General features: G+C 59.6%; 1 protein-coding gene across 3 annotated transcripts; it reads left to right on the forward strand.

Moving 5' to 3' along the window:
- The first annotated feature begins 358 nt into the window (after positions 1–358).
- Positions 359–26,192, forward strand: NAT16 (N-acetyltransferase 16 (putative)). 3 transcript variants are annotated; one of them, XM_054049472.1, is made up of 7 exons: positions 406–469; positions 3,382–3,529; positions 6,400–6,465; positions 17,848–17,932; positions 19,251–19,450; positions 22,941–23,165; positions 24,639–26,192. In XM_054049472.1, exons 5-7 carry the CDS (start codon positions 19,259–19,261, stop codon positions 25,191–25,193), a joined length of 972 nt encoding a protein of 323 aa, XP_053905447.1. In that variant the 5' UTR covers positions 406–469; positions 3,382–3,529; positions 6,400–6,465; positions 17,848–17,932; positions 19,251–19,258; the 3' UTR covers positions 25,194–26,192. The 3 variants fall into 3 exon arrangements, with proteins under 3 accessions (XP_053905445.1, XP_053905446.1, XP_053905447.1); XM_054049471.1 differs by lacking the exon at positions 3,382–3,529 and having other exon boundaries at positions 377–469; XM_054049470.1 differs by lacking the exons at positions 3,382–3,529; positions 6,400–6,465 and having other exon boundaries at positions 359–469.
- Positions 26,193–27,266: the final 1,074 nt, after the last annotated feature.

Consider the following 27,266-nt stretch of genomic DNA (forward strand, 5'->3'; position numbering starts at 1 on the left):
GGTGCAGGGAGATTGAGGTGCGGAGGGGGTCTGTAACCCTGGGCTATGGGGGGATCCATGGGGCCCAGCCCCTCAGGTGTGTGGGGGTGGGCATGGAGGATGCTGTGACGGGGGTGCAGGGAGATTGAGGTGCGGGGGGGGTCTGTAACCCTGCGCTATGGGGGTGGTCCATGGGGCCCAGTCCCCCAGGTGTGTGGGGGTGGGCCGGCTGCGGGCTCCCTCCCCCCCCCACACCTCTCAGGTCACTTTCTCCCGCTGGTGACGCACAGGCGCGAGGGGGGGGGGATTAGCCGTGCTCATGTGATGCCAGCGCCCCCCCCCGTGTCCCCTCCAGCTGGGGGGGGCGGGGGCGGGGCTTAGCGCCCCGCTTTATAGCCGCCGCGGCCGGGCGGGGAGAGGGACCGTCCCAGCCCGGCCCCAGCAGCGGAGCCTGACCCCGCATCCAGCCACCCACCGCCGGCCGCTCCCGGTAGGGACCCCGCCCCCCACCTGGGGGGCACCGCGACCTCTAGGGCTCAGGGCGGGGGGGATTGATTGGGGAGGGGGCGGCTCAGGGGAAGAGTGTGTGTGGGGGGAGGCGGTATTGGGGGATGTTTGATGGAGAGGATGGGTGGGGAGGGGGTTCCTGGGGAAAGGGGGTCAATGGGGGCATTAGAGGGAGACTGCTGGGGGAGAGGGGGTCTCTGAAGGGGAGGGGGTCTCTGAAGGGGAGAGGGTCTCTGCGGGGGCTGCTGGGGGAGGGGGTGTCTCTGAAGGGGAGGGCGGTCTCCGGGGGGCTGGGTGGGAGGGGGTGTTTCTGAAGGGGAGGGGGTCTCTGGGGGGGCTGCTGGGGGAGGGGGATCTCTGAAGGGGAGGGGTCTCTGGGGGGCCTGCTGGGGGAGGGAGTGTCTCTGAAGGGGAGGGGGTCTCGGGGGGTCTGCTGGGGGTGTCTCTGAAGGGGAGGAGGTCTCTGGGGGGGCTGCTGGGGGAGGGGGATATCTGAAGGGGAGGGGTCTCTGGGGGGGCTGCTGGGGGAGGAAGTGTCTCTGAAGGGGAGGGGGATCTCTTGGGGGGCTGGGCGGGAGGGGGATCTCTGAAGGGGAGGGGGTCTCTGGGGGGGGCTGGGCGGGAGGGGGTGTCTCTGAAGGGGAGGGGGTCTCTGGGGGGGCTGCTGGGGGAGGGGGATCTGTGAAGGGGAGGGGGTCTCTGGGGGAGCTGCTGTGGGAGGGGGATCTGTGAAGGGGAGGGGGTCTCTGGGTGGGGCTGGGCGGGAGGGGGTGTCTCTGAAGGGGAGGGGGTCTCTGGGGGGGCTGCTGGGGGAGGGGGATCTGTGAAGGGGAGGGGGTCTCTGGGGGAGCTGCTGTGGGAGGGGGATCTCTGAAGGGGAGGGGGTCTCTGGGGGGGCTGCTGGGGGAGGGGGATCTCTGAAGGGGAGGGGGATCTCTGGGGGGGCTGGGCGGGAGGGGGTGTCTCTGAAGGGGAGGGGTCTCTGGGGGGGCTGCTGGGGGAGGGGGATCTCTGAAGGGGAGGGGTCTCTGGGGGGGCTGCTGGGGGAGGGGGATCTCTGAAGGGGAGGGGGTCTCTGGGGGGGCTGCTGCGGGAGGGGGTGTTTCTGAAGGGGAGGGGTCTCGGGGGGGCTGCTGGGGGAGGGGGATCTCTGAAGGGGAGGGGTCTCTGGGGGGGCTGCTGTGGGAGGGGGATCTCTGAAGGGGAGGGGTCTCTGGGGGGGCTGCTGGGGGAGGGAGTGTCTTCGGCTCTGTTAGCACATCCCCACTTCGTGCTAAGACCCCCCCCCCGCAGGCTGCTGCCCCCTTCCCCGCATCCCCGGTGGGGGGGGGCGTGGGGGGATGCCGCTGGCCCCTCCCCCATTGTTACCAGGGAGCCGTCGCCATTACCCGGACACCTGGGTCCCTGAGGATGCGCCCGCGCCCGGGCCCGGGGGGGGGGGGGGGAAGGGGCGGGCGGGGCCCGATCCTCCCTCTTCCCTCCCCCCCCCCCGTCACTTTCCCCTGGGAACAAAGACTGGGGGGAGGGGAGATTGTCACCCCCCGAACTCCTGCCATGGGGGGAGGGGGCGCAGGTGCCATGGGGAGGGGCGCAGGGAGGAAGCTGCCCCCCTACCTGTCCCCGGGTCCCTGCGCTCTGTCTGTGGCTGTACCCCCCTGTTGCCTCCCCCCACCTTCAGGATGTAACCCCTTGCTAAGGAACCCCCCGGGGGCTTTTCTTGGGGGGGGGGCTGGCCTCGTCCCTCCCCAATATCAGCCTCCCCCACATTCCTGCTCCATCTAGCTGCTTCTAGGGCCCCAAGATGACCCACCCACTTTCCCTGTGCCCCCCAAATTGGGCAGGGAAGGGCGCTAGGCAGAGGGACCTTATACAATCTGAGTGTCCCCTGCCCCACACCCATCCCCCTCCCCCGCCCCACACCCATCCTCCTGCCCTGCAGGCAGAGTTCCCAGCCCCACACCCATCCCCCTCCCCTGCCCCACACCCATCCCCCTCCCCCGCCCCACACCCATCCTCCTGCCCTGCAGGCAGAGTTCCCTTCCCCACACCCATCCCCCTCCCCCACCCCACACCCATCCCTCTCCCCCGCCCCACACCCATCCCCCTCCCCCGCCCCACACCCATCCTCCTGCCCTGCCCCACACCCATCCTCCTGCCCTGCCCCACACCCAACCTCCTCCCCCGCCCCACACCCATCCCCCTCCCCTGCCCCACACCCATCCCCCTCCCCCGCCCCACACCCATCCTCCTGCCCTGCCCCACACCCATCCCCCTCCCCCGCCCCACACCCATCCCCCTCCCCCGCCCCACACCCATCCCTCTCCCCTGCAGGTAGCTTTTCTCTCACCTGACATATTGCAGCGTTAACGCCCCCCCCAACAGAGGGGACAGAGTGGGGAGCTCACTGGGGCCCCCCCCATCCCTCAGCAGGGTCACAGGGGTAGGCGGGGGGGTCTCTATTCAAACCCTGTTTAAGAGCAAAGCTGGGATCTGACCCGGGATCTCCAACCTCCAGCACGAGCGGCTGAACCCCTGGCCTGGGGGGCTCTGGAGCGGGGGAGTCTGGCCCCAGGAACAGTGAATTAAAGGGGAGCAGGAGGGACCCCCTCGCTGGGCTGCAGCCGGCTTCTCCCAGGGGCTCTGGTCCGTTAATATTGAATGCAAGCGGATCAGCGTTGTCGGGCCAGGTTAAGGGCACAGGCAGGTACCCCGACCCCCAGGGATAAACGCCATGTGGGGGCCATGCGGGACAGCCCCTGGCTTGGGGGTCAGTGCGTTCTCCGCTCTCCCTCGCATGGCCAGGCTGTGGGGGTCCGATTCCCCCTCGTCACCAGCTGTGCCCGGCAGCCGGGAGCTCCGGCGTCAGCGCATCTAAAAACGTCTCCTGTTCTGCAGATAACCCCAAACGCGAGGCTACAAAGCCGGTCGGGCGGCCGCGGGCCCCCAGCTCGGCCCTTAACCGAAGGCAAGAGAAGGGTCCGGCAAAAGGCAGAACGTGCCTGGCCCCAGGGCAGCGACAGCCCAGGCCGAAGGATGCCTGGGGGTAAATGCGCCCCAGCCCGGATGCCGGTCAAACGCGATGTGACGCCCCACACCCCGCAGCTCCGTCCACCCCCCACCACCCGCGGATACGGCCCAGTGGGATTTTCTAGCTGGGGGACTGGCCCCCCACATTAATAAGACCTGACGCATCCCCCTCCTCCCCATGCCTGCCCCCCCCCCGCAACTCTCCCCCCATCTCCGCCCCCCCCAGCAGATTAACACGATCTGTTTTTAGCCGGGCACTGAGAACGTGACGCAGACGAAGCTGACAGATGCCGAACGCCAACTCCTCCAAAACCGAACTGGTGGGGGGGCAGGCAGGGATTGGGGGTCACAGCATCTTCCCAGCCCCCTCTCCTGCTGTGTGACCCTAAGGGGAAGGCCAGGAGAATAGGGGCACAGATTGGGGTACCCCCATTCCTTTGCCACCAGCCTGGTACCCCTTCCCTCCCCCCCAGTCCAGACCCATGGGTCTGGCCACCTCTGTATCCCCCCCCCCAGCCCACCCCAGACTGGCGGACCCAGATCCAGGGGTGTCTATGGGGCAGGTGGGCGCACAGGGGGTCAGTGGGGGGGGAGGGAGGGTGAGGGGAGCTGGGTGGGAAGGAGTTTTTTCCGTCAGATTGCAGGTGCCAGATGCCGGGGGATGGGCCCGGGCTGGGGTGGGGGAGGAGAACCGGCCCGACCTGTCTGTCCATGAGAAGGGGACCAATGGGGCGGGCGGTGCCAGCCTCGGGGGGAAGGGGTAAGCCCCCCCATCCATCCCCCCCATCCCTGGGGATGGGACAGCTTGCAGCTGGGTGAGGGAGGTCCCAGAAATGGGACAAGGCAGCTGCCCCTGCCCCACAGCTGCCCCACCCATGTCAGGCCACCGCCCCCTGCCCCCAGGTCTGCAGCCGCCCCTGGGCATCGTAGGCACAGCTGCCCCACCGTGACCGGGCTCGAACCCTAGGGTAGGGCAGGGTGGGGACCAGCGCTGGGCCCCGGCCACGCTCAGGCAGAACAGGGACGGATGGAGACGGGGGGGGGGGCTGGCTGGAGGGGGGTGCACCAGAATGGACGTGGGCCCTGCCCCCCCCAAGATTCTGTACCTCCTTAGGGGGCCGGGATGAATATTTCAGGGGGGCAGCGGGTCGAGTTCCCGGGTCAGACGTTTCCGTCTCGCATGGCCTAGCTGTAAACCCGCCCCCCCGCCGCCGCAGGCCGCCTCGGGTTCCCTTTAATATTAATGACCAGCTCCCGGCGCGGTGAAACCAGAGACACCCCAACCTGGCCAGGCAGCGTCCGCTCAGGGGAGACGCCTGCTCCAAGTGGGGGGAGCCCAGGGCTGAGCTAGCAGGGGCTGTGGGTTGGGAGTGAGGGGCACCGGCAGAGCTGGGGGGGTGCAGGGCTGGGCTGGCAGGGGCTGCGGGTCGGGAGTGAGGGGCACCGGCAGAGCTGGGGGGGCAGGGCTGAGCTAGCAGGGACTGCGGGTTGGGAGTGAGGGGCACCGGCAGAGCTGGGGGGGGCAGGGCGGGGCTGGCAGGGGGCTGCGGGTCGGGAGTGAGGGGCACTGGCAGGGCTGGGGGGGCAGGGCTGAGCTAGCAGGGGCTGCGGGTTGGGAGTGAGGGGCACCGGCAGAGCTTGGGGGCGGGGGGCAGGGCTGGCAGGGGCTGTGGGTCGGCAGTGAGGGGCACCAGTAGAGCTGGGGGGAGCCCAGGTTTGGCAGGGGGCTGCGGGTTGGGAGTGAGGGGCACCAGCAGAGCTGGGGTGTGGGGCGGCCGGGCTGGCAGGGGCTGTGGGTCGGGAGTGAGGGGCACCGGCAGAGCTGGGGGGGGCAGGGCCGGGCTAGCAGGGGCTGCGGGTTGGGAGTGAGGGGCACCGGCAGAGCTGGGAGGCAGGGCTGGACTGGCAGGGGCTGCGGGTCAGGAGTGAGGGGCACCGGCAGAGCTGGGGGGGCAGGGCGGGGCTGGCAGGGGCTGCGGGTCGGGAGTGAGGGGCACCGGCAGAGCTGGGGGGGTGCAGGGCTGGGCTGGCAGGGGCTGCGGGTCGGGAGTGAGGGGCACCGGCAGAGCTGGGTGCGGGGGCTGGGCTGGCAGGGGCTGCGGGTTGGGAGTGAGGGGCACCGGCAGAGCTCGGGGGAGCAGGTCCGGGCTGGCAGGGGCTGCGGGTCGGGAGTGAGGGGCACCGGCAGAGCTGGGGGCAGGGCTGGGCTGGCAGGGGCTGCGGGTCGGGAGTGAGGGGCACCGGCAGAGCTGGGGGCAGGGCTGGGCTGGCAGGGGCTGCGGATTGGGAGTGAGGGGCACCGGCAGAGCTTGGAGGCGGGGGGCAGGGCTGGCAGGGGCTGTGGGTCGGCAGTGAGGGGCACCAGTAGAGCTGGGGGGGGCAGGGCCGGGCTAGCAGGGGCTGCGGGTCGGGAGTGAGAGGCACCGGCAGAGCTGTGGGGGGCAGGGCTGGGCTGGCAGGGGGCTGCAGGTCGGGAGTGAGGGGCACTGGCAGAGCTGGGAGGGCAGGGCTGGGCTGGCAGGGGCTGCGGGTCAGGAGTGAGGGGCACCGGCAGAGCTGGGGTGTGGGGCGGCCGGGCTGGCAGGGGCTGTGGGTCGGGAGTGAGGGGCACCGGCAGAGCTGGGGGGGGGCAGGGCCGGGCTAGCAGGGGCTGCGGGTCGGGAGTGAGGGACACCGGCAGAGCTGGGGGGCAGGGCCGGGCTAGCAGGGGCTGCGGGTCGGGAGTGAGGGGCACTGGCAGAGCTGGGGGGACCTCCAGGGCTGGGACTGCAGGGGGGGCTGTGACTGACGACACCCAGCTTCCCATCACTCCCCACCCCAGCATGTCCCCCATCAAACCTCACTTGGACACAAAATTAATCTTCACTTCCTCTCCCTGCATCTCAGCATCGGGCGAGGGGTCCCTGAGTCACCAGCTGCCCTGCCCCAGAGGTGGCTGCATCTCAGCGCCAGGTGAGGGGTCCCTGTGTAACCAGCTGCCCCGCCCCAGAGGTGGCTGCATTTCAGAGACTCAGCCGGCTGTTAGCAGCGCTGTTGAGCGCTGTAGCCTGATTTAGAGTGTACTAATTGTAGTAAGATGAGGCCCTGAAACATAAACCCTTGTATCAGAGGCCCGGTATGAGGCCTGAACTGAAGAAATGGTGAAGACTTTGCTAACATAAAGCAAAAGTTCAGCTGTGAGCCAGAGGCCGGCCCTGCTCCCAGAAGTTGTCAAGAGGAAGGCTGCTAAAAGCACGTACACACATATAAAGCACTACTAAGATGAACGTGTCCCAGGATGGCACCAGAACATCCCGGTACGGACACATCCCACAGAGATAAAAAGGAACAGGCAGACCCAGCCTAAAGACAGGGGACATGTTTGTTTGAACCAACCTGTACCAGGGCAGAGGCAACACCCTAATGCATAGAGGGGCTGTACCTCAGTACATCAGGGGTGATGTGTAACTTGTTTGTACCTGTGTATAAGAATGTATCCCTGGGGTGGTGTCTTTGTCTGGCCTGAGGGCAGTGGAGTGTCCCGCCACTGAGCTGTGTCCATTGTTGGAGGGCACAAATTCGTAGTTTGTCCTGTAGAGTCTGTGGGGAACTATCACTGTGCTTCGTTTGACAATAAACCTGGCTGGTGCCTTCGTACTTTATGGGAGCCTGTGGTCATTGGGGGGGTCTCTCGGGGTTTGCTGTGCCAGCGATCTGCACAGAGCCGGGGCAGCACACCGAGGGAACACGCACGCAGCCGACTGATACCAGCATTGACCAGAGCAGAGCACCACCCCGGTAGCGTCTGACATTGGTGACCCCGACGTGTTGATAACAGTCAGCAGCGTGCGCGTGTTCCCTCTGTGTGCTGCCCGGCTCTGCGCAAGTCGCTGACACCGAGGGGATAGGACCCGTGCCCCATTCTGCTCTGGCAATGGAGCACGACCGTGTTGTCTGGTTTCATGGAGTTGTAACAGTTCAGTCCCGATTTTTGGCTCAGTCTTACCCTTAGAGCAACGATAAGGGAGTAGCAATCAGAAATCTCCATGTCCATTTCATGGGTGCCATCTGCTGGGCTCCAGTCGTCGCGATTCCATCGGATGCTGTTCACTTACGTCCTGAGGAGCAGGGCCGGCTCCAGGCACCAGCGTAGCAAGCAGGTGCCTGGGGCGGCCAATGAAGAGGGGGACGGCACGTCCAGCCGTTCGGTGGCAATTTGGCGGCAGGGCCGTCACTCCCTGTGGGAGCGAAGGACTTGCCGCCGTAGAATGAAGCGGCGGTAGAGCTGCTGCCGATCGTGGCTTGTGTGTGTGTGTGTGGTGTGTGTGTGTGTGGTGTGTGGTGTGTGCGTGTGCGTGTGTGTGCGTGCGTGTGTGTGTGTGCGTGCGTGTGTGTGTGCGTGTGTGTGTGTGCGTGCGTGTGTGTGTGTGTGTGTGTGTGCGTGCGCACGCTTGGGGTGGCAAAAACGCTAGAGCCGGCCCTGCTGAGGAGGAAGTTGCTCTTGCAACTTGAACGATCGATACAGCTTTAACTGATCAGCATGGTAGATTTTGTCTTTATTACGCTTGCCTCCTGTTATTCTAATTTTATACCCGGCTGAACTGAGTTTAGGGATGATTCAGAAAGGTCTGGTCCATCGTTACACAACCCTTGTTCTGGTGATTTATACGATAACAACATTACTTGGTCTCCAAGCACCCAAGCAGTCTCTCTCTGGTTTTTGTCAAAGTAAGCCTTGGCCTTGCGTCTGGATTTTCCCAATTTGGCAGCTACCTGCAAGTGGAGCTGATGTAAAGGTTTGGGCAGATTCTGCGGGTAGGTATCCATTTTTATTCCCTCTAATTGAGTGCCACTGGTGCCAAATTAAATGTTCTGGTAATCGCATCGTTCCGCCTGTCACCACTTCAAAAGGTGTTTTATCAGTAGATGCAGCCGATGTCGCTCTCAATGCCATTAAAATGACAGGCATGAGAGTGTCCCAGTTACGTCCATTGGCAACAACCAGATTCCTCAACATCACTTTTATAGTTCGTTCCCCCAGCCCAGATGACTGTGGTCTGTATGAGATGTGGAGTCTCTGTGGGACTCCCATTAATTTAAGACAGTCCCTAAAGAAGTGTCCCATGATCCCTGGTCCGACTCTACCTTTGCAGGGATCCCCCTGCGAGAGAAGACTTGCTCTACTAGGACCTTGGCAGTGGCTTTTGCAGAATTGCCTTTAAGAGGAAATGCCTCTCCCCACTTTGAAAAAGCATCGATAACCACTCATAGATATTGGTTACCTCTGTGAGGATCTACAAAGTCAATCTGCAAAGCCATCCAAGGATCTTCATATACCTGAGATTTTAATGGTGCATTTCTTTTGTACAAAGGATCTATTGTTAGCGACCCTTCCCTTTCTGTTTTGGAAAGCTCTCGGATTACTTTCACTATGGTATTATCTTCACATTAGTTTTAAACCCGGTACGAGGTTTACCTTGATAGTAATAACTAGAACCATCAACAAAGAAATGATACCTATTAATGGAATCTGTCTCCTGGATCAATGGTTGGAAAAGCTTTTGTTTTGCCTCCCCCCTTAGATCCAATTGATCAAGATCAGGACACGCGTGTGGCTCTCCTTGATACAGTAGAGCAGTTGGTAACAAGGATGGTGTCCTAATAGGTTTGACTGCAATATCCTTCCCTTGCAGCAGTAATGCCGAGTGGGCTAGGTGAGTATTTGAAACTTGCCCATCTTTTACCCCATTGGACAGTAAGAACTGAAGGGGAGTGTGCGATGAGCATAATATAATTGGGCTGAGGCCAATTAGAAAAGAAAAGTGTTGTATGACCCAACTGGTGGCCAATAGGTACTTTTCACAATTGTCATATTTAAGTTCAACTGATGACATTAAATGTGAGGCATAAGCCACAGGTCTGATTTTCCCATGCCTTTCTTGTGAGGCCACAGCCGCTAACGCATTAACACTCACCGCTATCTCTGGATGATCGCGTATCTCGGGATTTGGAGTGATCAACACTGGAGCCTTGACCATGGCCTGTTTTAGCTGGGACACTTCGTCTGTGTCTGCTCACACCATTTCCATTGGGCACCTTTCTTTAGTCGTTGATACAAGGGACCTGCAATAGAAGCAAAATTGGGACTGAAATCCCTGTGGTACCCCATTAAACCCCAAAACGATCTTAAAGCCGTTGGGTCCTGTAGTAAAGGCAATGTTTGGATTGCATCTACTTTCTGTTGTGCCGGGGTTCCACCCCATTGTCAGGGTGAGGCCCAAGAAAGAGAGACAATTGGCCATTAGCTGTGCCTTGGCCGGATTGCACTTTAACCCTGCTTCCTTTAGGATCTGCAGGAGCTCGTCAAGTCTTTCTAAATGCTCCTTTTTAGTCTGTGTAGCTAAACACGGGTCATTTAAACCACACAGCCTCTGGATGAAAGGACTTGATTAGATTTGGCATTTTGGCCCTTGTGGGGACACAAGTGGGTGTGACCTGATTCAGGCGTCTGTAATCTATTGTGAGAGGCCAAGAACCATCTGGTTTCTTCACAGGCCAAATGGGGGAATTGGCAGTAGAAGTACATCTACGTAGTACTCCTTGTGTCAGTAAAGACTTGATAGTCGTCTTTCCTAGGTACAGGTTTGCCTGGTCTGGGTAAGGATACTGTCTCTGGACTGAAATCTCTCCTCCTTCCACAACAAGAGTGACTGCCATGCATCCACAATCATGTTTGTGTTTAGCAAAGGCATTCGCCTGCTTGCGAAGTAACGCCTGTAACTCAGGTTGGTCTCCGTGATTGTTCAACTCCTACCCCTCAGGTTCAGAGTTTTCCACTGGATCTGGGGAACTACAGGCCAGTCAGCCTCACCTCAGTCCGTGGAAAAATCATGGAGCAGGTCCTCAAGGAATCAATTCTGAAGCACTTTCAAGAGAGGAAAGTGATCAGGAACAGTCAGCATGGATTCACCAAGGGCAAGTCATGCCTGACTAACCTAATTGCCTTCTATGATGAGATAACTGGGTCTGTGGATGAGGGGAAAGCAGTGGATGTGTTATTCCTTGACTTTAGCAAAGCTTTTGATACGGTCTCCCACAGTATTCTTGCCGCCAAGTTAAAGAAGTATGGGCTGGATGAATGGACTGTAAGCTGGATAGAAAGCTGGCTAGCTCGTCAGGCTCAACGGGTAGTGATCAATGGCTCCATGTCTAGTTGGCAGCCGGTTTCAAGCGGAGTGCCCCAAGGGTCGGTCCTGGGGCCGGTTTTGTTCAATATCTTCATTAATAATCTGGAGGATGGTGTGGACTGCACTCTCAGCAAGTTTGCAGATGACACTTGTGACGAACTGGGCCTGTTCTCACTGTGGTCTGTGAATGCTGACAGGGGAGTGTGGCTGGAATAGTCTGCATTGGAGGATGGGAGACAGCCCGAGGGCGCATACCTGAGTGTGTAACATGAGAACCCAGGAAGGGGTTGAAGGCCAGGTGACTCCTTAGCCCAGGAAACTGAACAAAGGCTGTGGGAGGGGTCGCGGAAGCCAGAGTGTGGGAAGCAGGCTGGAGAGATGGCTGGGAGGCAGAGATGGCTCTGACCTCCCAAGGGGGGCTGGGCTGGGATGCCCGGGGACCCCAAGATGGACCTAACTGAGGGGGTCCCTGTTGTCTGTGCCTGCAAGACCTGTCTTGGACTGTATTCCTGTCATCCAAATAAACCTTCTGCTTTACTGGCTGGCTGAGAGTCGCAGTGAATCGTAGGAAGCCGGGGGTGCAGGGCCCTGAGTTCCCCAATACTCCGTGACAACTGGTGGCAGCGGCGGGATCTACTGCACCCCGTGGACGGCGCTTCCTGCAGTAAGTGACTGGGGAGCAGTAAAACGAAGGGGGATTGACGGGGACCAGGCGTGCTGAAGAGTGAGAGAGAGACGGTTATTACCCCTGGGAGTGTGTGACCAGCGAGAAGGACTTTTGCAGTAACAGGGTCCCCCGGGGGGATCGCAGCGAGTGGTCCCAGGGGCGGAGGAGTCTGCAGCTCGACCCTGGCAGAGAGGTGGTGACCTCGAGAAGGGCTGGCACACTAGGGGGCCCCCTGGGAACTGTGGGGAGCGGTGAGCACACAGGCCGGTGAGTGGCCAGCAGGAAGATGTATGCCAAGCGGCTTAAGAGCGACCTGGTGGAGCTGTGCAAGCAGAGGGGGCTGTGCATTGGGAGGCTCACCAAAGAACAGCTCATTGCCCGGCTGGAGGCGGAAGATCGCGCGAATGAACTGATCCCTGTGTCTCAGGGAAGCAGCCTGGCAAATGCAGCGCAGGCACCAGTGTCTGTCCCAGCTGGGAGTGGTCAGCCGGCTGCTGAGGGCTTCCCGAGACCCCTCCTTCCTATGCCTAGGGGAAGGGTGGGGAGGAGCCCAGCAAATACCGAAGGCGCCGTGACCCCCCCGGCCAGCAGGGGACCCTCCCGGCGAAGCTCGCCGGCCAGCAGAGGATCCTCCCGGCGACGTTCGGCATCCGTGGAGCGGAATTGGCTGGAATGGGAGAAAGAGCTAAAACTGAGACAGCTGGAGGATCGTGAACAACAGAGACAGCATGAACGGGAGGAGAAAGAGAGACAGAGACAGGAGAATGAGAGACAGCGTCAGCATGAACTGGAACTGGCGAGACTGAGGGGCAGCGAACCCCCGGCTGCGGTGAGTGAGGGGGGACCCAGGACTGCACGGAGCTTTGATAAGTGCATCCTGGCCCCACACAAGGAGGGGGAGGACATGGATGACTTCCTGGAGGCCTTTGAGACGGCCTGCGAGCTGCACCGGGTTGATCCCGCGGACAGACTCCGGGTCCTTACCCCCTTACTGGACCCCAAAGCCGTGGCATTGTACCGCCAACTGGAAGAGGCAGAGAAAGGGGACTACGAACTATTCAAAAAGGCCCTGCTACGTGAGTTTGGGCTGACTCCTGAGATGTACCGGGAAAGGTTCCGGAGTCAGGATAAAACCCCTGAGATCTCATATCTGCAACTAGCCGTCCGCATGGAAGGATACGCCAGCAAGTGGGCTGATGGGGCCCAGACGAAGGAGGACCTGGTCAAACTGCTGGTACTGGAGCAACTGTATGAGCGGTGCCCATCCGACCTGAGGCTGTGGTTGGTGGACAGAAAGCCAGAGACCCCGCGACAGGCAGGCCGGCTGGCCGATGAGTTTGTAAAGAGCCGGTCAGGAGATAAAAGGGAGGAGTCCCAAAGGAACAGTCCCACCACAACGCAGAGAGAGAGTCACCATGGGACCTCCCCATGGGAAAATACAGAAAAAACCCATCAGAGGGGAGCATCCGGCATCAGGACCATCCGACCTACTCAAGGGGACCCATGGGACATGGGCTGCTACCACTGTGGCCAAAAGGGCCACATACGGGCCCAGTGCCCTAGGCTCAGGGACAGACTGAGCAGACCGAACCCACAGAGGGTTGACTGGGTAGAGACCCAGCCCGGCGAAAGGCAGCATTCCCAGGGAAGGGGGGCTGGCAGAGTACCACCTGCTAAGGAGGGAGGAGAGCTCCAGGCCAGCTCCTCTAGGGGGCTGGATGCTCCAGATTCAGGGTTTTTGGTTTATATGGTAGGCGCGGGGCTGTCCCTCCGGAGAGAGTACCTTGTTCCCCTGGAGGTGGATGGGAGGAAGGTCAATGGATACTGGGATACGGGCGCAGAGGTGACGCTGGCCCGGCCCGAGGTGGTGGCCCCAGAACAGGTGGTGCCCAACACCTACCTGACCCTGACGGGGGTGGGCGGAACACCAGTCAAAGTGCCCGTGGCAAGGGTACACCTGAAGTGGGGGGCCAAGGAGGGCCCCAAGGATGTGGGGGTACACCCGTATTTGCCCACTGAGGTATTGATGGGGGGGGACCTGGAGAACTGGCCAAGCAGCCCCCAAAAGGCACTGGTTGTGACCCGCAGTCAGAGCCGGCGAGGGGCACTGCGCCCTGGCCTTGGGGGGGGTGCCCTGCCTGAGGCGCAGGACCCTAACCTGGTGGGGAGGGAACGCCCAGGGACACGGCTCAGGGAGGCTGCAGCTTCAGGCCCAGCGGGCGAGGAAGAGGAGGTGGCCATCCCTGTCCCAGCTGCTGAGTTCCAGGCCGAGTTACAGAGAGACTCCTCCTTGCGGAAGATAAGGGACCTAGCCGACCTCAATGCGGTACAGACCATGGGACGAGGTGGCCGGAAAAGGTTCCTGTGGGAGAAGGGGTTCCTGTACCGAGAATGGGCTCCCCCAGGGAAAATGGAGTCAGGGGGGATCAGGAGGCAGCTGGTGGTACCCCAGAAGTATCGCCGCCAGCTGCTGTGCCGGGCCCATGACATTCCCCTCTCAGGGCACCAGGGAACCTGGCGTACCCAGCAGAGGCTGCTACGGAGCTTTTACTGGCCTGGGGTCTTTGTTACTGTCCGACAGTACTGCGGATCCTGTGACCCCTGTCAGAGGGGGAGGAAGGCCTGGGACAAGGGGAAAACAGCTTTAGGACCCTTGCCCAGCATAGAGGAGCCTTTCCGGAGGGTGGCCAAGGTTAAAAAGGCGGCTCTGAACTAAGAGAGCCCAAAGCACAGACCTCCAGACTGGAGCGCTGGGAGAAGACCACAGCCCAGTTGGAGCCCCAGAGGTATGGGGGTGGGAAAAGGGCACAGGCCGCATAAACCTTCCCACATGCGAACTGCGAGTGCCATCAAGCACCCCTGACCTAAGGGGGGGCGTGAAACTGAAGGGCCCTGGTGTAATTCTCACCAAGGAATGGGAGGGATGCGGGGGCATCCATGGGAACGGGAGTAGGTTCGAACTTCCCCGGGTCACTGGCTAAAGTGACCCTGCTCAGTTCGGTCTCGAAGGGGGGAGATGTGACGAACTGGGCCTGTTCTCACTGTGGTCTGTGAATGCTGACAGGGGAGTGTGGCTGGAATAGTCTGCATTGGAGGATGGGAGACAGCCCGAGGGCGCATACCTGAGTGTGTAACATGAGAACCCAGGAAGGGGTTGAAGGCCAGGTGACTCCTTAGCCCGGGAAACTGAACAAAGGCTGTGGGAGGGGTCGCGGAAGCCAGAGTGTGGGAAGCAGGCTGGAGAGATGGCTGGGAGGCAGAGATGGCTCTGACCTCCCAGGGGGGGCTGGGCTGGGATGCCCGGGGACCCCAAGATGGACCTAACTGAGGGGGTCCCTGTTGTCTGTGCCTGCAAGACCTGTCTTGGACTGCATTCCTGTCATCCAAATAAACCTTCTGCTTTACTGGCTGGCTGAGAGTCGCAGTGAATCGTAGGAAGCCGGGGGTGCAGGGCCCTGAGTTCCCCAATACTCCGTGACAACACTAAACTGGGAGAAGTGGTAGATACACTGGAGGGTAGGGACAGGATACAGAGGGACTGAGACAAATTAGAGGATTGGGCCAAAAGAAATCTGATGAGGTTGAACAAGGACAAGTGCAGAGTCCTGCACTTAGAACGGAAGAATCCCATGCACTGCTACAGACTAGGGACCGAATGGCTAAGCAGCAGTTCTGCAGAAAAGGACCTAGGGGTCACAGTGGACGAGAAGCTGGATATGAGTCAACAGTGTGCTCTTGTTGCCAAGAAGGCTAATGGCATTTTGGGCTATATAAGTAGGGGCATTGCCAGCAGATCAAGGGACGTGATCATTCCCCTCTATTCGACATTGGTGAGGCCTCATCTGGAGTACTCTGTCCAGTTTTGGGCCCCACACTACAAGAAGGATGTGGAAAAATTGGAAAGAGTCCAGAGGAGGGCAACAAAAATGATTAGGGGTCTGGAGCACATGACTTCTGAGGAGAGGCTGAGGGAACTGGGATTGTTTAGTCTGCAGAAGAGAAGAATGAGGGGGGATTTGATAGCTGTTTTCAACTACCTGAAAGGGGGGATCCAAAGAGGATGGATCTAGACTGTTCTCAGTGGTGGCAGATGACAGAACAAGGAGTAATGGTCTCAAGTTGCAGTGGGGGAGATCTAGGTTGGATATTAGGAAACACTATGTCACTAGGAGGGTGGTGAAGCACTGGAATGGGTTCCCTAGGGAGGTGGTGGAATCTCCTTCCTTGGAGGTTTTTAAGGCCCGGCTTGACAAAGCCCTGGCTGGGATGATTTAGTTGGGAATTGGTCCTGCTTTGAGCAGGGGGTGGGACTAGATACCTCATGAGGTCCCTTCCAACCCTGATATTCTGTGAGTCTATGACACCAGGCCACACTCAGGTATGACTACTGGTGAGTCATCCTTTTCCTGTTCTACGGTAAGACACAATAATTGGTTACCCAGATCAAGAACACATCCCTGTTTGCAGTTCCCAATAGACAATTCTCTGGGTCTGCTAATTTCATCAACGCAAAGGTATGAACCTTTCTTAGGTGACCTATCTGTACTTCAATGGGTATAGGTAGTGTGGTAACAACCTGATTACTTGCCAAAGTTGCAAGTGTCTTTGTACACCCTGATGACAGAAAAGAGGATCTAGGATCCTTGACATGGAAAATGCTAATTGCTGCCTCAGTATCTATAATAAAATTCCTGTGGCAGCCCCCCACCACTGCAGATACTGTGGGTCTCCCCCTGCTGGCATCCCTGCCTAACGGGGCTATGACTACGCTCGGGGCAGGTTGGCATCATGCCGAGGAATTTGTAGAGTATGCAGACAAATAGTCTACGGGTTCTCCTTCTCTATCTCCGGAGGCTGTCCACCGGAGAGAAGGAAATGAGTTAACGGAGGCCACCGGACGGTTTGAGGGTGCCGGGCCCTGGCCTTCCATCACCAGCTCAATCATATGGACTCGGAGTTTCCGGATATCCCGTCGTTGAGCCTTAAGCGTCTGCTTAAACATCCTTACAACTGAGTCCCCATCTTTGACTTGGGTCTCTGCAGGCGTGAATTGTTCTGTGCGGCATCTGAAAAGAAAGGAACACGGTCCAGGGCCCATATATGGGATTCAAACGCATAACCCTGTCGAGGGGCCTGCAGACTCGAAGGTCCAGGGTTACTACGTGGGTTAGGGTTATTTTGCCAACGCAGGTACCTAGGGACACCTCGGCCTAACCCTGGGGGTTCCTTAATCCGATCCACCAGGTGATACCAGCATACACCAAGGGGGTGTAGAAGGTCCACGGAATTCTAGGGACCTAGACAATGTGGATGATTGCCCAAATGCTAATAAATGTCGACCCATAAAGGACTGGATCTCCTGATCTATATGGTGCCAATGTAACATTGGGTGGAGGAGCAGAAAATCTGGGAACCGCATTTCAAGAAAGATGTGGAGAAATTGGAGAGGGTCCAGAGAAGAGCAACAAGAATGATTAAAGGTCTTGAGAACATGACCTATGAAGGAAGGCTGAAAGAATTGGGTTTGTTTAGTTTGGAAAAGAGAAGACTGAGAGGGGACATGATAGCAGTTTTCAGGTATCTAAAAGGGTGTCATAAGGAGGAGGGAGAAAACTTGTTCACCTTAGCCTCTAAGGATAGAACAAGAAGCAATGGGCTTAAACTGCAGCAAGGGAGGTCTAGGTTGGACATTAGGAAAAAGTTCCTAACTGTCAGGGTGGTTAAACACTGGAATAAATTGCCTAGGGAGGTTGTGGAATCTCCATCTCTGGAGATATTTAAGAGTAGTTTAGATAAATGTCTATCAGGGATGGTCTAGACAGTATTTGGTCCTGCCATGCGGGCAGGGGACTGGACTCGATGACCTCTCGAGGTCCCTTCCCGTTCTAGAATCTATGAATCGTATTCCTTGGTTGTTGTAGCTCTCTCTGTTGTAACCTAGAGATAACTACATCACAAGCACTAGCTACTTGTGTCACTTGTGACACCGCATCTTCTAGTCCAGGGGTCGGCAACCTTTCAGAAGTGGTGTGCCGAGTCTTCATTTATTCACTCTAATTTAAGGTTTCACGTGCCAGTAATACATTTTAATGTTTTTAGAAAGTCTCTTTCTATAAAAGTCTATAATATAGAACTAAACTATTGTTGTATGTAAAGTAAATAAGGGTTTTAAAATGTTTAAGAAGCTTCATTTAAAATTAAATTAAAATGCAGAGTCCCCCGGACTGGTGGCCAGGACCCGGGCAGTGTGAGTGCCACTGAAAATCAGCTAGCGTGCCGCCTTCGGCATGCGTGCCATAGGTTGCCTACCCCTGTTCTAGTCCTTGAACAATCACGGTCTCTAAAGGCACTCCCTCTTCACTGTCAGGGGCGGACACTAGCAGAGGAGAGGATATTTCCTCCCCCTTTGCTGTGCTCACCTCATCCTTTACATCACTAGTCACCTCCTCTATGATGAACCCCTCCGGTGGTGCCACCCTGAGACTTACTTTCTATCTGCAGACGGCCGGTATCTCCTGCACCGCCAACTTCCTCTCCTGACTCTCCCTGCGGCTCCTCAGACCAATCTCCAGCTCCGCTCCTAAAGGTACAGTATTAACCTGAGCTCATTCTCTTACCCTACTTCTAGTAACTGGCCCTGCAGAGTTTTTTGTCTCCGTTGGTTCCACTGTGCCAATAGGGACGGGAACCGATTCTTTATCCTCCTCTAACACATCTCTTAACTTTTCAACTCTCTGATTCTGTCCAACAGCCGACCACGGTCTGATCTAGAGCCCTCCAGCGATGTTAGGCTGGCATCCACAGTTCACTGGGCTTTCCTGAGTAACTCTCATTTTTATTCAATTTCTTTGCCAGCGAACTACAAGCCACGAGCAGGCATTCAACAGCTCTTCCTTTTACCAGTTTAGTCCTGATCTTTTTCTGCTCTGTTTCTACATCAAATACCTCACTCACAAAACCCCGTGGGTTACCATGCTCAGAAATCACCCCGCTATTTCTCAGCTATTCTAAACCTCCTCCACGTTCCTGAATGTATTTTCTGGCAAAGTTTTCTAAAGCCAGACTGCGGGCAACTCCAACAGACTCCACTCTTGCCCTTACTCCACTTACCTTAACACGTAACATAGAACTCACTCCAATTCTAACACGTCACGAGATTATGTAATGAACTATAATGAACTCTGAAACTGAAGCGGGACCGGCTCTAGGCACCAGCAAAGTACAATTCCAGGGGCGGCATTCTGGGCAGTTCCGCTCTCAGAGGGTTTTTTTTTTTTTTGCCTGGATGGTTCCGCTCTCGGAGCTTGGGGTGGCAAAAAACCTAGAGCCGGCCCTGAACTGAAGGCGTCCCTTCCCAGAAACGACAGGAAATAATACCCCAAACCGGTTTTACACTTAGGTCAGTAAGTCCCAAATAAATGATAGAAGGGTGGGGGCGCGTTCCCCTCTCTTCCCTCGATGGCTCGTAGCTGATCGAGAGGTCTTTTCCCTCTGTCGGGACCTGCCAAACAGCTGGGGATACTGCGGCAGATGGATCAGAGGTGCAGCCTGGGAGAGTAGAGGGGACCACCTCCAACAAAGCCCCTTAAATGCGCGTATCACATTAAATAACAATGCTCTTTAAATAATAACACTATTACGTTAGAATATTACTTTTTATCTTGCAAGATTAAATTCAAAACCTATAAGTTAAAACCACAAAACAGAGCCAGAAATACTGGGACTGCGGCCAAGCCGCAGCCACAGGAAATCAGGTTTCTGTGTTAGATCTTTTCTTATAGTTTAATCTATGCAAGCAAGCAGGTTAATCCTATAGGCTACAGCGTGGGTGTGTGTGGATGTCCGTGGATGTTCCCCACCCACGGTGGTCTCATGGCTCTGCTCTCTCCCTGCAACCCTGCTAGCCAGGGGCATGAAGTTGGAGCCGGGGATCAGCAGCGACCCGCAGCTGCAGTTCGTGGTGGCGACAGAGAAGGAGTTTGAGGAGATCCTGGCCATGTCGAAGGGCATCTACGGGGGCCTGGATTATCTCCCCAGCCGCTACCACGCCTGGATCCGCGAGCCCAACCGCACTGTGGTGCTGGCCAAGAAGAACGGAGAAGTGGTGAGTGGGACATCGGACCCGGCAGTGTCCTGCAGAGGGATGCACCTGGGCCTGAGGGGTACTCGCTCCTGGGGCAGAGTGAGCCGGGTTAGGGGGTCCCCCATATAAAAAGATCCCAGATGCTACTCCACAGAAGTGGCTGCATCTCAGCGCCGGGCAAGGGGTCAGTGTATAATCAGCTGCCCCACCCCAGAGGTGGCCACATCTCAGCACCGGGCGAGGGGTCCCTGGATAACCGGCCACCCCGCCCCAGAGGTGGCTGCATCTCAGTGGTGGGTGAGGAGTCCCTGTGTCACCAGCCGCCCCACCCCAGAGGTGGCTGCATTTCAGTGCCGGGCGAGGAGTCCCTGTGTCACCAGCCGCCCTGCCCCAGAGGTGGCTGCATCTCAGTGGTGGGTGAGGAGTCCCTGTATAAATAGCCCCCACTCTCCACCCCGAGGTGGCTGCATGTGGAGTCTGTATTCCTGCCCCCCCAGGCTGTCTGCATCCCAGTAATCCTTCCCCGCACCTCCCCCAGCATGGCCCCTCCCCCTGCCCCATTTCTCGTCTCCCGGCGGGCTCCCCGCTCTGACCTGCTTTGAGCTGCGGCGGGATCGACCCGTGTCCCTGGCTGTTATAGATCCGCATCACGCTCGCGTCAGAGCCAGAGGTGGGCGCATTGCCCGTGAACCCTGCTCCCTGCCCCGGGTTCGGATCTCGCCTCCAGCCAGGCCAGCCCCCGAACCGGGAGAAACCTGAGCTGACAAGCCAGGCCCGGTTGGTCCGGGTGCAGGAACCACCTGGCGCCGGGGCAGGGGCAGCGACCCAAACGCAGCTTCAGCTCTGGCCTCAAGCCCCCGGAAATGGTCGACGCGGGAGTGAATTTGTGTTCGCCCCCAATGCTCGGCCAATGGGGGACCGGGGTGGGAACCATGTGACGTCTGTCCAGGCAGAATTACCTGGGGTGGGGGGGGGAGGGGTTCAGACTTGGAGCTGTCCGATGGGACCCGACCAAATGACGAATTCTTGTAACGACTCCAGGGGTCCACCATATAAAAAGACACCCCCCCCATTGCTACACCCCAGAGGTGGCTGCATCTGAGCGCCGGGCAAGGGGTTCCTGTGTAACCGGCCGCCCCGCCCCAGAGATGGGCGCGTCTCAGCGCCAGGCGAGGGGTCCCTGTGTAACCAGCCGCCCCGCCCCAGAGGTGGCTGCATCCTGTGACTGGGGGGAATAGGCTGAAATTCATCCTCTGGTCATATACAGCCTGGTAATGCCTAAAAGCCCCGCCCAGGGAGGGTCAGGCCTAGTGGTTGGAGCAGTGGCAGCAAGGCCCAGAACGAGGGCAGGGCTGGGAGCCAAGCCGGGAGCCAGCCTGGGGCAGGATACGGCCCGTGGGCCTGTTACTCTCCCAGGGCCCTGTCTCCTGCGTCGCCAGCCCAGCCCCTGGCTGGTGGATTGGCTGGAGCCTAGCGCAGGAAGGAGTCATCTCCGCATGGGGCTTAATCAGGCTGTAATTCAGGGATGACTCATCACCCCCCCCCCAGTCCCCTATTGTTCAGGTGCCACACAGACCTCCCCTCTCTCCCTCCCCCCGCCCCGAGATCAGGGTCCCCCATCATACCGGGCACTGCTCACACCCTCCCGATGCAAGGCACGGGGCGGGGATTGATTTAAATCATCCATTTTAACCGGCTTTTCCATTTGTACTGCAGTGCTTTCTCCAGCACAAGGTGCATTCGCACGGGCTGGCTCCAAGCCAGTGGCTCTGGCCCCCTTTCAGGGGTCGGATTGTCTTGCGTACCCCCAAGTTACCCCTCACTTCAAAACGACGTGCTTACGAAAATCAGCCACCAAAATACAGAAGTGTCATAGCCACGCTATGACTGATTTCCTCCTGGTTCCCATATAATTACAAAATAAATCAGCTGGCATATAACGACGGTGCTCCCATCTCGGTGTATCGCATGCAGAGCCGTATAAACCAGTCACTGTATGTGGGAACCTGGCGTTTGGACTGGCTTCACTAGTGCTTTCTCGGAGCCTGTTGTAAAACGAGGCAAATATTCCCGGGGTACACGTATCCCTGGTTGAGAACCGCTGCTCTAACCCCAGCTCACTGGGACCTTAACGCGCCCTTAGGTCCGTCCGTTTGCTATGCAGGAGGCTGTATGGCATGGAAGCAACGGGCTTCGTTAATCGTGCACTTTGCTCCGGAACTGGTGCCAGGGGCCTTGCGTGGTCCCTTTCTGCCGGGGCTTTGGTCAGGCCGTGCTCGGACGGGCGCTGGAGCTGAGAGAAACGCGCCAAGCCCCCCTCTCCAAATCGCTTCTCTTGAACCGAACGCCCTTCACTGGTTTGGCGACCCCCAGCGTCTCGTTTTCCCTCTGCGGCTCGTTGATTAAGCCGGGATTAACGGGAGGCGGTGAATTAAACCGATCGTTGCCCAGCGGGCTGGGAACGTTTTCAAATCCGCCCAGGAGAAAGTGAGCGGAGCTTGAGTTCCTCCTCGCTGGCGTCGCTTGCAAATCAGCCGTTCTCAAGCAGGGGCACACGTACCCCTGGGGTACACAGATCGTCCAGGGGCTCCATCAACTCCTCTAGAGATTTGCCTCGTTTTACAACAGGCTCCAGAGAAAGCACTAGTGAAGTCAGTCCAAACGCCAGTTTCCCACAGACAATGACTGGTTTATACGGCTCTGCGTGCGATACACCGAGACGTGAGCACCGTCGTTATATGCCAGCTGATTTATTTTGTAATTATATGGGAACCAGAAGTAATTTGTCACTGACCGTGCGCTGTGACGCGTCTGTATTTTGATGTCTGATTTTTGGAAGCACGTCGTTTTTAAGTGAGGTGAAACTTGGGGGTACGCAAGACCAATCCGACTCCTGAAAGGGGCACATCGGTCGGGGAAGGTTGAGAGCCGCTGGCCTAAATCCCGTAAGCTAATCAGCTGGGCCCTGTTCATAAAGCATCGCCTCCCCAGCGCGCTGTCCCCCCCCCGATTCTCTTTATAGAGCGGAGCCGCCTTTAACGCCAAGAGTTTGGGAGAGGCTCCTGGATCCTGCCTGGTTCGTTTTTATTTCCGTGTTTGAAGAGCGAATAAATAAGTTTTAGGCCTTAAAAAGATTCTTTATTAAACTCAAATCACATTGTAAATGTTTTTTTTTTCTTTTTTTATTTTGACACAAGGAAATAAAAAATTCAGTTGAAATAAAAAATACAACCTGATCCAAGCTGTGGTTCTCCCCCCTCGTTAATTCCAGCGGTGGCTCCATTCCCGCCCAACCCGTGCTAACCCGCTCCCCCCCTCGTTAATTCCAGCGGTGGCTCCGTTCCCGCCCAACCCGTGCTAACCTGCTCCCCCCCCTCGTTAATTCCAGCGGTGGCTCTGTTCCTGCCCGGCCCATGCTAACCTGCCCCCCCCCCTCGTTAATTCCAGCAGTGGTTCTGTTCCCACCCAGCCCATGCTAACCCACTGCCCCCTGCCCCCCTTTCCTCCCCAGATCGGGCTGCAGTCGGTCTGCGTGGTGGACGCTGGAGAGACGGTGCTGGTTGAGGGGCTGCGCGTGGCGCCCTGGGAGCGGGGGAAAGGTGTGGCCGGCGTCCTGCAGCGGTTCTGCACTGAGCTGGTCAAGGAGCAGCACCCCGGCGTCAAGGTGGTGCGGCTGACGCGGGACGACAAGCTGGGCCCCAAGGACTTCAAGAAATACCGGCTGATCACCAAGCAGGTAGACGCAGGAGGAGGGGATATTAAGTGCATTACGGTAGTGCCCTGAGGGAGGAGGGGGGATTGAGATGGGGCCCCTTTGTTCTGGGCACCACAAACCCCCCACACAGCGAGAGACTGGCTGACTAGGTGAAGAACCATCCTCCCCACTGACGGGGAAACTGAGGCCCAGAGCCTTGCGGTGACTTGCCCGAGGTCACACAGAGCTGGGAAAAGGTCCTGTGGCCCCTGGGCACAGAACTCAGGGGCCCCAGAACCGGGCACAGAACTCAGGGGCCCTAGAACCGGGCACAGAACCCAGGGGTCCCAGACCCGGGCACAGAACCCAGGGGTCCCAGGCACAGAACCCAGGGGCCCCCAAACCGGGCACAGAACCCAGGGGTCCCAGGCACAGAACCCAGGGGCCCTAGAACCGGGCACAGAACCCAGGGGTCCCAGGCACAGAACCCAGGGGCCCTAGAACCGGGCACAGGACTCAGTGGGCCTGGCTCTGGGGCCCACCCTTGGAAGCCTGGGGAGGTGATGGGAAAAGGGGAGATGATGGGGAAAGGACCCCCAGAGGGTCAGGGCTGGAGAGTCCAGCGGGAACCCACTGCAGCAGCACTGTCTAGTTCCTCCCAGAGCAGGGTGAGCTGTGGGGGTCTCTGGCTTGGCCTGGCTACTCCCGCTGGCCCCAGGGTCCTTCCCATCCCTGGGCCGGAGTCGGCCGCACTCGGTGGCTGATGGGTCGGCTCTGGGCTACCAGGCCTCTCCGCCCAGGGTCAGCCTGCCCATCACCCTGGTATCTGGCTCCTGGGAAGATCGTGGCTGCTGACCCACTTTACCCGGCCACGTGAGCCGGCTGAGCGGTGTCTGGCGGGGGGTGGGGGTGGGGGTTAGCTCAATTAGTGGAAATCAGTCATATCATGTGATACCGGGAGAGCAAAATGGAGCAGCAGCCACTGGGGAAGGGGGAGGGAGGCAGGACTCCTGGGTTCTCTCTCTGGCTCTGGGAGCAGAGTGGGGTCTTGTGGGTGAGAGAGAGCAGGAGGCAGGAATCCTGGGTTCTCTGTCCTAGAGGGGACAGGCTCTTGCCCCATTCCCCACCCCCCTGAGCCAGCCAGTCCCTGGCCTGGGGCCGGGTGGGAGGCGGTGCCCCTAGAGGGGACAGGCCCCTGCCCCATTTCCCGCCCCCCTGAGCCAGCCAGTCCGCGCCCTGGGGCCGGGTGGGAGCCAGCGCCCCCTAGAGGGGACAGGCCCCTGCCCCCTTCCCAGCCCCCCTGAACCAGCCAGTCCCCGCCCTGGGGCCGGGTGGGAGCCGGCGCCCCCTAGAGGGGACAGGCCCCTGCCCCATTCCTCGCCCCCCTGAGCCAGCCAGTCCCCGCCCTGGGGCTGGGTGGGAGCCGGCGCCTCCTGCCCCATTCCCCGTCCCGTGTCCCCAGCAGGGAGGTCCCTGTATACCCCAGCCGGCTTACCTGCGTCTCTCCCCCTCCAGGGCATCCTGCTGGTGCGGTTCAACGCGGCGGAGCTGCTGGCCCGGCTGGACGCGGCTGTGGCCCAGCTGTGGGCGGGCGGCTTCCAGCCGCTGCCCACGGAGGCGCTGGAGCCAGGCGAGGTGCGGGGCCTGGTGCTGAGTCCCGCCTTCCAGAGCGAGGTCCTGCCCAGCCGCACCCTCATCCAGGACTGGCAGCCCTACAAGCCCAGCGAGTCCAACCTGGCCCTGCTGCAACAGAAGCAGCTGCACTGGGTGGTGGATTGCAAGGCCCGGCCCACGGCCGCCTCCCTCTGCACCCAGCCCTTCCCCATCCCACTGGGCGAGGACTGGGTCTACCTCAACATCGACGCCTTCGGCCGCCACCCCGCCCACCTCAAGAGCCAGCTGCTGCACCACCTGCGGGCCCGCCTGCCCACCCTGCGGGGCAACGTCATGTGCCAGCTCTTCCTGGAGCCCAGCCTCTGGGGGGAGCTGGCCGAGTTCTGCCGGGCCGGCCTGCGGCTGGAGCTGGCCAAGGGCTACACCGAGCAGTACCTGCTGGAGGCAGATATCTAGGGAGCTGGGGGGGGGGGCAGGGGATACTCCCCCCCTCTCCCCCACACTTCCTGGCCCCACAGAAGCACTTTCTGAGCCTTGTTTCCCATCCTCCACCAACCCATTCCTGGCCCCCTAGAGGAACTCCCCTAGGAGACATGACCCTCCCTTCCCACCCGCTTGGCAAGCCCTAGCGACGGTCGATGGAGCTGAGCAACGGTCGGCATGGTGATGGAACCTAGTGATGGTTGGTCCCACGACAGAGCCCAGTGATGGTTGGCATGGCGATGGACCCCACTGATGGTTGGCACAGCAACGGAGCCCACTGATGGTTGATGGAACCTAGCAACAGTTAACATGAGAACAGCGCCCTGCAATGGTTGACAGACCCTCCCACAGGCTGCTGGATCCCTGCGACGGTCGCCATGCCAACGGAGCCCTAGCAATGGCTGATGGAAACCTGTGTGCAGGGCTCAGCTCTCCCCTCCCCCCAAAAAACCCGCCTGGAAGCCAGGCCTAGAGCGCCCTCCCCCGCCCCTCTAGTGATGCCTCTAAACCGAGTAACGTGCAATATAGAGTCTCATAAACGGAGATATATTTATAAAATCGCCTGCAACAAGAATCCTCCCCCCCATCGCGCCACTAGAGCTGCCCCCCCACCAGTGCTAGAGCCCATCCTGCCCCCCAGCACTACACACTAAACCCCCCCCCACCCCCCCCCGGGAGGTCAGGAGCAGGAATCCTGCATCCCTCCCTTGGGGCAGTAACTTGTGGGGTGCCCCCTCACCCCCGCTTTGGTTTTGTTGTCCCAGGCCGGGCCGAGCCCACCGTATTATTAATGCTAGTCTCTGATCCAGGTTAGATCAGTGAGCCCCCCGCCCCAACTCCGGGGCTGGCACAGAATGGGGGGGGGGCTGGGGGCCCTGGTTTCTTTCTGTAACTAAACTCCCCCCCCCGGTTATCCCCCAAGCTGTGATTCCCTCTCCCCATCCCATGTGGCAATAAACCCCTCTTCCCTCAGCCCTGCCTTGCCTCTCATTTCTGCCCAGTGCCCGGACGCTCCCCCAGGAGAGGTGGGGGGCCTGGTGGGGTACAGGGGTGACGTCCAGTGGCTGCTTTGTCCAGTGTCTGAACCTGGGGTGAGAGCCCAGACCAGGGGACAAGTGTCACAGCCGCATCCCCCATGTGTCCCGTTCCCCGGCCCCCGCGAGTCAGCCAGTCCCCACCCTGGGGCTGGGTGGGAGCCGGCGCCCCCTAGAGGGGACAGGCCCCTGCCCCATTCCCCACCCCCCTGAGCCAGCCAGTCCCCGCCCTGGGGCCGGGTGGGAGCCGGCGCCCCCTAGTGGGGACAGGCCCCTGCCCCATTCCCCTCCCCCTGAGCCGGCCAGTCCTCGCCCTGGGGCCGGGTGGGAGCCGGCGCCCCTAGAGGGGACAGGCCCCTGCCCCATTCCCCACCCCCCTGAGCCAGCCAGTCCCCACCCTGGGGCCGGGTGGGAGCCGGCGCCCCCTAGTGGGGACAGGCCCCTGCCCCATTCCCCTCCCCCTGAGCCGGCCAGTCCTCGCCCTGGGGCCGGGTGGGAGCCGGCGCCCCTAGAGGGGACAGGCCCCTGCCCCATTCCCCACCCCCCTGAGCCAGCCAGTCCCCACCCTGGGGCCGGGGGGGAGCCGGCGCCCCCTAGAGCGGACAGGCCCCTGCCCCATTCCCCGCCCCTCCCTAAGCTGGCTGTGGTAGTTGGGCCTTTCTCTGCCATGGGGATCCAACGGGGTGGGGGGGCCTCACCCGGGGCACCCCTCTCACACCAGCACCAGCTGATTTAACCCCCCCAGGATGGGGGCAGGGATGTGTGTGGATGGGGAGATGGGGAGATGGGTGTGTGTGATATTTTCTCCAAGCCATACAGGCAAAGGGGCGCTCGCTCTGTGCTGTTAAATTAACCCTCAGATTGCGCCCCCCCCAATGCCGCAGAGAGGGAAAGTGAGACACCAGCATGCCCAGAAGTCACGGGTGTACACTGGGGTGTACACACACATACACACACACACACACACGGGTGCTGTCATGCACACAAAGACACAGATCCCAGACGCACAGAC

The sequence above is a fragment of the Malaclemys terrapin genome, chromosome 15, assembly GCF_027887155.1.
Source record: "Malaclemys terrapin pileata isolate rMalTer1 chromosome 15, rMalTer1.hap1, whole genome shotgun sequence".
Classification (NCBI taxonomy): Eukaryota; Metazoa; Chordata; order Testudines; family Emydidae; genus Malaclemys; species Malaclemys terrapin.